The sequence below is a fragment of the Anas platyrhynchos genome, chromosome 3 (assembly GCF_047663525.1).
Source record: "Anas platyrhynchos isolate ZD024472 breed Pekin duck chromosome 3, IASCAAS_PekinDuck_T2T, whole genome shotgun sequence".
In the NCBI taxonomy this organism is placed as follows: Eukaryota; Metazoa; Chordata; class Aves; order Anseriformes; family Anatidae; genus Anas; species Anas platyrhynchos.
In genome coordinates, this window is record NC_092589.1 from 66,872,070 (window position 1) to 66,884,269 (window position 12,200).

Consider the following 12,200-nt stretch of genomic DNA (forward strand, 5'->3'; position numbering starts at 1 on the left):
GAAATGACTATTTATGACCAGTTACACATTTGTGTGTTTCATTAACTCATTTATGCAAGCAGTTGAGGTAATTGTGAATGTAAATTAGGCAAACACCTATTTGGCAAACAAATTGTGGGGCAGATTATGCACTCAGAAACATACAACTAAATAGTCTTTAAGGCTCAAGACCAGTCACTAGGATGCAACACCACTCATGCAAGAGTTTTGAAGGAAATGAAGAAGGAAGAATTACTGTGAAAATGCAGTTGTGAAAAGCTGTTATATTTCACTATTGTGTTTCCATATATGAAAAGCAAGCATATATAAAGGTTTTAGGAAACTTAAACTCTGGAACTTTATTTCAGCCCTTGGGAAAATAATTAAATAATTTATGAGAATAGCTGGCATAATATCAGAAGGGAGAAAGAGAAGTAGTCAGAGAAACTTAAATCCCTGGAATAGCTGAAGAGACATCTATCTGTGTCTTCATAAGGTTTGCGTACATATATGCTTGCTTTTCATTGCTAACTATTACTGATCAAGAGAAGGAACAGGTTGAAACAAGATACCGGTTTTACTGTAAATACAAAGATAGTATTATAAATTTTTAGGATAGTGAACAGGTACAAGCATTCATTGATTGAGAAATGTACTTTATGGAGGAAGTGACCTGGCCTTTGATAAAAGTAACCAACTCTGAATAAAAGGTAAAACTTTAGGAGGTAACAGAATGGTTGTCACAGAGAAAAATCATGAAACCAACCTATTTACACCTTAGGCATTCCAACTCAGTGGCATTTAGAGATTAGATACAAAACCATGCAGATAGTAAAAGCTGAAAATATTTATTTATTTATTTTTTTAATTACTGCCCTGTTTTGCCACTGACTTCTTAGGTAATCTTGGACCATTATTGCTTTCTGATAACATGAAAGTAGTGGCAGTACCATATGTCTCATAATTTTAGGTGTTTTGATACTTTCAAATAGAAAGCTTTTCCTGGATAGTATCCAATACCCAGTAGAAATCATTCTCTGCTGAATTCATAAGGTCTTAGAAAATCAGCACCTTGTTGTTATGTTTTAAATATCGACCTTTCTCTGCTTGTCATTGTCATTCTCTTCCTTTGCCTCCATTGTAGGTCTTTTGTAGACAGTGATTACGTAAAACAATCTTAACCTGTATCCTGTTTTGTGTAGTATGCAATAAAGTGCATTGAAATGCATGCATATGAACTGAACTTCTCAGATGTCTCCTGGTAGGAAATCAACATTCCTTGTACTCATTTAGTCAGAAGCCAGATCATTTCTGTTCCATTTCATGGTGGTTTGGTCCTTTTCAATCAAACAATCAATAAATAGATAAATATGCTGTCTTCAGATCTTATACTCAAAGTTCAGTGAAGAGTTTGAAGCTTTAGGCTACAAACAGAAAAGAATAACTAAACCAAATCCAAACAAATCTAACTAAACCAAACCAAACCAAAACAAAACAACCACAACAAAAAGATACAGTAATAATCAAGAGAAATAAGGAAAGGAAATTTGTGAAGAGGAAGACACTGATTCATAGTTCTGCTTTTCTTACAAGCATCAAAACCTTGTTTGCCCAACCATGAATTAAAATAACTCATTTTACATCCTATATTTTATCTTCTGGAAGTAGCACTCTCATATTGGCTGACACTGTGACACTGCCATCTAGGTAGGATGCTGGTGCTGGCTGTAATTTGAACAGATCTGTTTTCCTTGGCTCTGAATTTTTGTCTGCAATGGTCATCTTCCTTGATTGTTGTCTTCTTTTAACTCTTGCTTTCATGTGTTTTGCAGCACTGACATCCTAGTGCTGCTCTGCAGAAAACATTGGTTTTCCATGTGTCTGCTCTCTCAGGTCTTGACTTTTTTTCTCAATTCACACAGGTTTTAGCTTCCTCCATTTCCCCATTTGCCTGAGAAATAATTTCCTATTCTGACAGTCCTCCCCTGCTGTGTTCTCAGGCATGGCTGGGCAATCTCTAAAGAAGATGATGCCGTTAGATTAGAAATGTAAAACTAAGCTCAGAAATGTAGTTAGTTATTGGTAAAGCATCATATTAATTGTTACATAAAAGCATTCCTGCGTTTTCATGAGATCAGAGTATCCTTGTGAGAAGCCTGTATCTAAATCCTTCTCTCAGTGGAAGGCATCTTAATGCATGTTACCTATGAACTCAGACAGCATGTTTCGTAACACAGAAGTACATTGAAGAGCATTGTGTACCACCAAAACCAAAAATAAATAGGTAAATAAATAAGTAAATAAATAAGTAAATAAATAAATAAACAGCATTGTATCTGACTATGATCTTCCAGGTTATATTGTGCTAAAAATCTGTGCTTGTATCTTTGAGTGGGAGAACATTTATCACAGAATAGTGATCAACATAATTGTTCTGATCTGCTAATGGATCGTGATAGCTTTTGAAACACCTCCCTCCGTTGACTGCCTTTTCTTTTCCATATTTCTATTATTTGTGATATTAAATGAAGAAAAAAGGGAAACATATTGAAACATCTGTGGAGGTTTTGTGATGAAAAAAAAAAAAAAAGAAAGAGAGAGAGAGAGAGAAAGATTTTCTGTAGATAACTGTTTGAATTCTCCAATTACAGTTTTGCAGAATGCAGTACATTGAATTACTGTGGAATACATATCTTTAACTTCCTCCACAATCCCTGTGGAGGTTAAATTCTCATTGAAATATAAACCTGCATCTAACTTTGATGCTGTATAGAATGTACACTATCTGACTCTTAGGAAATTCTAGTCTATATCTCAGTTTGTGAATATAACATTAGGGGATATAACCAAGAGTATGTAAATTACTAAAGCCAATACACATTTTGTCAAAGCTTCCTTGATGTATAGAATCTTGTATAAATCTTGTACAAATCAATCTGCTTCTGCCTCTGTACTGCCTGTCAATGACCTGCTCTTCTGTACACCGATTATTCTATAAAATATCTGGCTTTTTATGTTATAAAATCAATTACCCTAAAACAAACAAACAAACAACAACAACAACAAAAAACTTAAATGAAAGACAGTAATTCAAGATACACTAGAAACCTCGCAAATATGTAGAATTTTGAATGTTTCTACTGTCTGGAGCATTTTTAATAATGCTGACATTATTTGTTGATGACAGTTCATTGTCTCATAAATTTTAATCCAAAGGTAAATAAATAAGAAAAATGTTTATGTGAGAAATATCATAATACAGTTAGTTTTTAAACAAACCTGCTAGGGGAAAAAAAAAAAAAAAAAAAAAAAAAAGGGTACTCTACAAATAACATGAAAGCAAGTTTGGTTGGGTTTTGGTGGGTTGGTTGGTTGGGTTGGTTTGTTTTTGTTTATTTGTGGAAATGTGGGTCAGACACTTCCATGAGTCTGTACTAAAGACAGTAAAAGCTATGAAATCGTCTACACAAGATTTCAAAGTGATTTATTTAATGATTTAGATTAGACATTTAAGAAGTAAACTCTAATGATTTAGCTGTGATGAAAAAAGCCTAAATCCACATGGTTTCAGAAAGCCCTTGACATTTTACTTAATAACATGAGGCTCTTTTATTCTAGCATAAGACAGAAAAATTAAAGTCACTAAAAAGTGTTTAGCAGAATGTTGAAAGTGAATTAAAGTATAAAGCTACATATATTTTGATTAAATATATTACTATACTCTCTCATTTTTATTATTATTTATCCACTTTACTATATTGGTTTGTGAAGTTTAAAATAAACATTTATCAAAATCTTCCCAATAAAACAAAACCAAATAACTGAATATAATTTAAGTTTGAGTTTTTTTGTTTGTTTGTTTGTTGTTTTTTTATTATGTACTACAGGTGAGCAATAACCTTTTGCATCTGATGAACTTGCAAATGGAGAATACTTACATGGATTAATATTCTCCAGTTTTTCAAATGCTGAAATTCCATGAGGCAAATCCCTGAAGAAGAGGTCATATATAGCCTGGTCATCTCTTCTTCCTAAACCTCAGACATTCTTGCTCAAAAGCATGTGCCATAATAGGCATGATCAAAACCCTTCCCAGCACAGGTGACACAATTGGTGCTGCTGTGGATTCATGTTGCCTAGTGTTAACAAATACAGAGAAGGCTAACGCTGCTGCCTTGCCTCCATTAGTTTGGATCTTGCAAAGGAAGGTAGTACCATCAGGTGTCAGTGTTCCCCTGGGAATTTAATTCTTTATCACAATCATATTTGCATCATATTTGCCATTAACTGTTATGCAATGGATTTCCTACTGCCCGGTCATGTCATGGGGGTTGGCATACCATCTCTTTTTCCCATTGGCATGCATTTTCTGGCTTTGTTACACTGGTATTTGTACTCCTTTGCTCCCTACTGTGTTGTTTAGCAAGGGCAACATATGGCCCCCTGCTATTAGCAAACAGTTTTGATGCTTAATTCAATGGAGCTATGAAAATGGATCCTGTAATAATTCCAGGAAGAAATGAGAAATACTTGTTAAGGTCATATGAAAGCACCATGAATCTCAAGCATGATATTGATACTGTTTCAGATTAGGATTTAAAAACAGTGAAATGATTTCAATAAGCAAAATCAGGCTGTAGATACTGCCTAGGATATCATGGTGTACTATATCTCCAATGACCTGTGTGCCCAACTAGTCTTTAATTTGCTCAGTAAGAGAATAAATTATATTGCGTTAATCTGCTGAAATGCAAAGTTAAAAATGGAACATAGCTGAAAAAATACACAATTTTGACCAAAATACACATCTATAATTTAGGAAGAACGTGCAAGTGTGTGTATGTGTGTGAGTATGCCTGTGAGAAGAATTAATTGTAAGAAATCTGTGTAAATAAGTTTTAGGATTCTTTGATTTTTATTGACTTTTCAGTAGTGTGGATGAGACAAGACAAAATTGTTTCTCACAAAGAAAACAATTGGGCCAACAAGGACACTCTTACCCAAGTAAGGGATTTTTCAGAAATATCTGAAGTCAATTTTGACCAGAAATTTAGACGTAGTTGAAATTTTTTAAATACTTTGACATCCTGAACCAAGTAGAAATATTTCCCTTATTTTTCCCTTATTTATTTATTGGGAAATATTTCCCAATATTTCCAAAAATTTATTTTAATTATTATGGTTAGTAAAAGGGTCTTGTGTGAAAATGAAGCAAAATGCAGAAGGGAAAGAAATGTCATCAAAAATGTAAATGTAATGAAATCAAGAATAAAGCTTTCACTGAGTTCAGCAGAGAAAGGTTGTCAGTCACCAATTAAAACAAAGGAAGAACAACTTACATCTTAAAACTAATAGGAAATAAAATATAGCTTTTTTTGTTTGTTTGTTTGTTTTAATGGTGATTTGAAATTATAACAGCTTCAAGTTTGCAGAAAAATTGAATGAAGTTTTACCTATTGCATCCAGTCTGAAACACAGTATCACTGAGAAAAGTAAATCAACTCACTTTGAACTGTTTTATATGTGTGTGAGTACACTGCTATTCCTCTTTTCTGCCAAGACCAGAATTAGCAGTCAAGAAAAACTGTTGTAGGCAATATCAAAAGTCTCTCACAAGAGCTTTTCTCCCAAGATTTCCTGACAACAGGGTTTTAGATAAATATAGATAAAACTTGTATACATGTCTGAACTTTAGAGGGCTTATTTGAACAAAAACATCTCCAAATGTCTGGCATTCAGCCCCACTAGTTAGTTTTTGTTATACCCAAGCCTCTCCACAAGAAGGTATCCGTGACTGCATTTTGCTACCCTCCTTACCTCTGCTTCTCAGTGGGTGGGATGCGCTGACAAGTACTTCCAGAGTCAGTGTCCCCGTAAGTATATGAAGCATCTGGAACGATATGGAGAGGAAAATCTCACAGCACCATTGTCTTCAAGTCCCTGGGCAGCATTCCCATGACACTATGCCTAGCAACTCACATGTATCCCTAAATTTAGATTCCCCTCAGTGCTGCCACTGTAAGACACTGGTCTTGCCATGTCTGCTTTCAAGTGGTGCGTTGTTAGCATGTTTTTGTTATCTCCCCTCCCGCTGTTGGCTAAGCATTAGTTGACTTCCCACAAGGCAAAAGACATTAACAAAACTGTTAAAGGTAATTTGGCTTGAAACGCCTCTTTCTTGAGCTCTTTTGAATCTCACTTGGATTTTAACCAATGTCCTGAGGCCCTTGTCACTTACTGAGAAATAAATAATTCCATCTCACGTGCTTCTTTGCTTTAGGGCTGGCCACTTTGCTCCTGTCATTTCTTAGGAAAACTATATGCATTTGTTTGTTTTACTCTTTTCCCAGTCAAAAAAAAAAAAAAAAAAAAAAAAAAAACATAAAAGAATTTCCCATTTTGTAGCACAACACTGCTTTAACTTAACCTTTTCATAGTCCTTAATTTCCTCCTTGTTCTAAATAAAACTCCACTTCTGACAGAATAAGTTGACTAAATGCAACGTCTATTGCTTGATTTACTGACTGAGTCTGTTACTTTATACTCTACCATTTCATTCTTGTAAAGGTATTACAGGTTTTTGAAGGGGAAGTCTTTTTATTTGTATATCTCTTACACCCTATGCATTAAGACATGGTTTTGGACTGGAGTTCCTGGTGGAAAAAAGAAAAAAAAAAAAGTACCATAAATTAACAGATGGGGTTCATAGTTTTACAATGCAAAAGACCTGTCTAATCTCCTATTTATTTATTTGCTTTACCTCTTAATTTAGCTATGTATATATCTAAAGGTAAGCTACTGCATTTACTGTTTCAGAAATGACAATTTTTCTGGTGTTAAATATACACTTAAATATGCCACAATCTAAATGTGAACTACTCAGGTTACAGGAAATAAATTTATTCAAGAAATGGAACTGCTTCCTTAAATCACAAATAACTCTTCCCATAATACCATAAATTATTCCCATAATTTATCAAGTTTATCATGTCATTTACATAAACTTCTTTCAGTAGTGTGTGTATTTCTGTACAGTAGGTGCATCCATGGGGCTACATGCAACTGAGATTTGGATGGAAGCCTTGTGACTGCTTTTCCTGAGACTTGACCAAGATTGTATATATTGAATTGGGCAGCACTAACAGCAAATAGGGCCCACAGTCCTTTTATACTTCTCTGTAAACGTCCTCTAGAAATTTCATAACAAATACAGCTGTCTCTAGGCCCTCTGGGAATATTTCAACTCAAGACTCTGATGTTAGAAAATTATGTCAGTGGAATTAATTGGTGGACAGACTTAGCAATAAAACCTCTGCAGCCAGGGATATATTCTCTTTGTACTTTAAGTTAATTGCAGTAAAAATTCCTGCTACCTTCCATATGTGCTCCATGCAAAGTTCCACTAAAGTCACCATGTCTCAGTTCACGGCTCTCAGGACAGGTACGTCTCTGAACCTTGCTGTGATATTTGGAGCATATTTTATGTGACAAAGCTGGCCACCAGAAGATTCTGACATGGTGCACAAAGGCAGAAATAGTTTCTAATTAAAAATAATCTTTTTGTTTGTAAGGACCTTGGGCATATAATGATTCCTATGCATCACCTGGCACCAGAAATGTATGGAAGCAAAAACAATTAATCTAACTGGAAGACTGGAGTAGTTAACAGCCTTTCCAGAACTGAGGCTCTCCCTCTCTCTCTCTCTCTCTCTCTCTCTAAGTAAATAAATAAATAAATAAATAAATAAATAAATAAATAAATCAGAAAGAGAGATCACCGAAATACTAGCAGCATTTCAGTCTCAAGCTATTAGGAGTAAAAGTTAGTGGAAAGATGGAAATATGTTGATTACATATAGAAATGAAATGCTGAAAAGTCATGAAAGTCATAGCACAGGAAAATGGAGCTGTGGAACAGTTTATGTGTAATCTAAGGTTAAGGATTCTTAGATCTTGAGGAGATGGCCATGTTCCCTAGTAAGAGTTTATGAACAGATTCTCAAAAAGAGAGAGAGACAGAGACTCTCACGAGGGAACCCAAGAGCTAAACAACGAGAGTATTAAAATATGCTTTTAATATATCACAAAAGAATCTTCTGACACTACATGTGGTTAAGAAACTTGGATATCACAAAGCATGCTCAAAGTTTCAACACAGAGAATTAAGTACACAAAACACTTGGACAACCAAATGGTTTTCTGATTCATTTTGTCAAAAAAAATAACAAGGGAAAAACATTGAGCAAATATATTTAAAACAAGAAGGAAATGGTAAGATGATGCTTAGCTTTAAACAGTACCATTAAAAATCAGTAGAAGTATGGTCTAAGGAGACCCTGAATGTTGGTAAACACATTCCATGATAGGCAAAATAACTTTTATATGAAAACACCATGGACAGACTGTGGAATTCATGTACTCTATAAAAATATGATTTTTTTGCATCAAGTATACACATATTCACATATTTTGTTTTGGTTTAGGAAGTATGTTGTGCTGTACTTTTTTTTTTTTTTAATTCTCTGTATATATTTTTTCATGCAGAAGAGAAGTCTATTGTGGTAGCTAAGGAAGTGAAAAGTAAGTTTCTTCATTTTTCTTTGATCTTTATGTTAATATATGCAAGGGATAGTAACATAATTACTTCTAGGATCTGCTGGCTTCTGGAAACATTCCTATATCTTAAATAATTTTCAATAATTAAATAATTTTCTTGAAGGCTTATGCTCCCGTGTTTGTGACATTTCATACAATAATAAAATCTGTGGTGTTTTTTTTTGTTGTTTATTTGTTTGTTTTTGGTGGTTTTTTTTGTTTGTTTTTGTGTTTTTTTTTTTTTTTTTGTCCAAATAAATCCAGAATAAAGCATCACCAAAAAAAAAAAAAAAACATACTCTTATAGTTACATTGCCTTCATCAACACCCAAAACCCAAAACACACAATCTGAAGATGACAAATTTGCCTTTTTGTTGATAAGTTGTGTGTTTTTTTTTTTTAAGCAAATAATAGCAAAGAAGATTTGCTATTCTGGTACTTGTGTATTCTTCTCCATCTAAATGGGGATTAATTTCCAGAATGAAAAATAAGTTTTTTGTTTTTTTTTTAATTAAATTAATTGACAAAATAGAGGCAGAATTTTTTTCCTTCATAGATGACGGTTTAATGGCATTTCTCCATGAATAACAGAAATCCTGTAATGACTGTTTCAAAGGTCAAATTCATTAAAAAAGTTATAAAGGTATATTTATTATATATGCAGACATTTCATAACATTATGTTATGCTATTCCGTATTATCACTTACAAGTTTTGCTGCTATTAAGGCATATTTTATATAGAAGCACTCATGCAGAACAGGGGCATGGACACTGAATCATCACGATAAACTTCTAGTTGTACCATGTTAATGTGCATAATTTCTTGAATAGTACTTGCAACAGTAATGATATGTTGTAGGTACTGGTTCCTGTTCTAATCTTACCTCCATATTTACTTTGTGTATTAAGCTGTATTTCTGAGATACTGATATAAAATAAGTGACTATATATATGAAATAAGTGAATAATTTATCAGATGTCAAACTTACTACAGTTAGCCAAGAATTCCTATCTGAAATATGTATTTACATATATATATATATGCAATATCACCATGTTCAGACATGCATACATATATATGAAAATAGTTGAACTTCTCTTTCCTTCTTTAGAAAGAAAGGATGAAAAGAAAAGGACTGATATAAAGAGGTCTGTTACTGAAACTAAGAAGAAAGGTATGGTTTGGGAACATTTCTTGTTGGTCTTATTCCAATTTTTGGCTCAAAGACTATTGTTGTTTGGCTGGTTGGTTTTGGCTGGTTTTGGTTGTTGGTTTTTAGTCCCATGCTTCTGTCTCTATATTGTCCTCTTAGTTCCTTAATCATAATTTGCATGTTACTGTTTCTTCTGTACCTGATGCCTGATGTGTTTAGTGGCTATTTTCTGAAAAATTTTTCTGACTTCACACAATACTGTCTGGTGGCCAGCTATCAGCTTGTCAGACAATTTAGTGAGGTCCCTATAAACAGCAGAACATGGTGATATCACCAAACACAAAACTCACAGACATAGCAACATATCACTTGGTTCACTGTGTGCCACTTTCTTAGAGTGGTTTTTATTTATGTCTTTTTCTTTTTTTTTTTTTTTTTTAAGAATCATAACCGAAACTTACAGTGATCAAACTGCAAAGCCTTGATATGCATCTAAATAACATTTTGGATCATTCATTCCCATGAAGTATCAAAAATCCACTAGGGGTTTGCTTTCATGGGAAAATATTTATGTCATTTATTATTTATTAATGATTTCTTTGCTACTAGAGCTTAAGCTAAAAGGTACCATGTTCATGCACTGATGATTTTTGCCTAGCTTTTGATGAATTATTAAGGGTCCAAATCATTCATAGTTGATGCATGCTGATTAATTTTCATTTTCAGCTGATTGCTCTGTGGCTAGTTCAGTGCGAGTGCTATAAGTGAATAATCTGAACTAAACTACCAAATAAGTCACTTTTTTCAACATGTGCCCATCAGGGCTTGGCTGAATGCATATTTGAGTGTATGATTCAGAGTTATAGCATATCAAATGACTTTCTTTAATTAAATCTCAGAAAAAGAAGGAAAAAAAGAGAAAGCTCATGAGAAGACAGCTGTCCCTGAAATTAAAAAAGCAGGTAAGAAAATGAAGTCTTCCTTTCTCTGCAATAGATATCTGACTGTTTAGTGTAAGCACTTTCAGGCTTTAAACATTTGAGGTAGGGATGCATAAAATTCATTATCAATTAAGAATTCAATTATAATCAAATAATGTCAAAAGATATATACATTTATATCACAGTCTGTTTTAAATATATATATACTGTATTTACATTATATATAATATATACAGTATTTATAGATATTCTATATATGTATATATGTATATATAAATGATACACATCATTTTATCAGTTTTATGAGCTTAGGATTTTTACAAAAAATATTGTAAAATGCTTTCTGTCATGAAAAAAAAAGCATAAGAAGTTTCAAAGAGTGCATACATAAGAGACTGCATGGAGTACATCGAACTTTGCATGATTTTTTTTCACAAATTCATCTCACTTTAATAAATAGTAACATAGTAATACATCTACATATCAAATCCCTTGATAAAAAATAGGTGATTATTTTACTAAGATTTTCTCAACACTCAGAATATATATATTTTTAAGTTAAAATTAAAATTAGTGATGCCCTTATACTAACCCATTGTGTTTTATGCTATTTAACATTAAAATAAGTGTTTTTCAATAAAACTATATATTAACATTTGGTTCTTGTCTACATTAAGATTGTTGCAATTTGTCTTTTCTGTTATTTCAATAAATTTTCAAGTAGGTTTAATGTACAAATGCAAACATATCTCCTGTAAGTGTCACAGCCTGTGACTGTCTCATTAAAATCAAGTCTCATTAAAATCAAGGAGAAACAAAAGGGTCAGTCTAGTGGTTTAGGTCATCATTTTAATACCTAAATACAATGGTTCTACTTGCTGGTTTGTCAGAAACTTTCTGTATAATCTTCTGGAGGTCATCAAGTACTCAAATAAGCGTTTCTGTAGGCTAGAGTAATGCCTAAAGCCCTGAAGTAAGGTTTAAATTAGAATTGAAAGATTCAGGGCTACAGTTACTATGTTCTCAAGGTAAGCCTTGTGCTCTGCTATCTAATTATTCGAATCTGTCAAATTTTATCAAATTCTATCAAAAGTCAAAGCAATATATAACCTATTGTTTACTAATACTGTGGATTACATATGCAAATATGAATATGCATCTGCTTTCTTTGACATTTAATAATACATGGCCTACATAAGCTTTCCTGTTTAAGTGTTTACAGGATGAGAAGAAAAAATGTTAATTTATGTTTGATACAATATAAAAATACACAGAATGACACAGAATACTTTGGGGCACTGTATTGGCAGCCACATATTTAAGTATGCTTCAATGGTAGGGAGTGGCACACTGGGGAGTGATAACAATGGAGGGGAATTGTCTTTCTCAAGTTGCATATTTAAATGTATAACACAGATTTAAAAAGAAAATAGAATGACAATTCAAATATGTCTTCTAACTTTATTCTGGTTCTAAGCTTGTATTTCTTTTGAGAATATGGAATTTTAAAAGATTACATTTTATGCCAG

At 33.1% G+C, this 12,200-nt stretch overlaps 1 protein-coding gene and 1 long non-coding RNA gene across 22 annotated transcripts in view; one reads left to right on the forward strand and one right to left on the reverse strand.

Moving 5' to 3' along the window:
* TRDN (triadin) overlaps positions 1 to 12,200 on the forward strand; it is a 239,662-nt gene that overhangs the window by 104,745 nt on the left and 122,717 nt on the right. For all 20 annotated transcript variants that reach the window (XR_011808384.1, XM_072036042.1, XM_072036055.1 and 17 more), the window contains 3 exons: positions 8,524 to 8,559; positions 9,689 to 9,751; positions 10,630 to 10,692. Coding sequence is in view for 19 of the 20 variants with exons in the window: in XM_072036042.1 (XP_071892143.1) it covers positions 8,524 to 8,559; positions 9,689 to 9,751; positions 10,630 to 10,692 (162 nt within the window). In the remaining variant the exon portion in view is untranslated. The remainder of the gene's footprint in view (positions 1 to 8,523; positions 8,560 to 9,688; positions 9,752 to 10,629; positions 10,693 to 12,200) is intronic.
* Positions 3 to 7,692, reverse strand: LOC119716285 (uncharacterized). Of its 2 annotated transcripts, none has more exons than XR_005264083.2 (3): positions 5,797 to 7,692; positions 3,918 to 4,010; positions 3 to 1,996 (listed from the first exon to the last, which is right to left on the reverse strand). It is a non-coding gene; the product is annotated as an uncharacterized lncRNA (long non-coding RNA). The 2 variants fall into 2 exon arrangements; XR_005264084.2 differs by having other exon boundaries at positions 3,918 to 3,970; positions 5,797 to 7,691.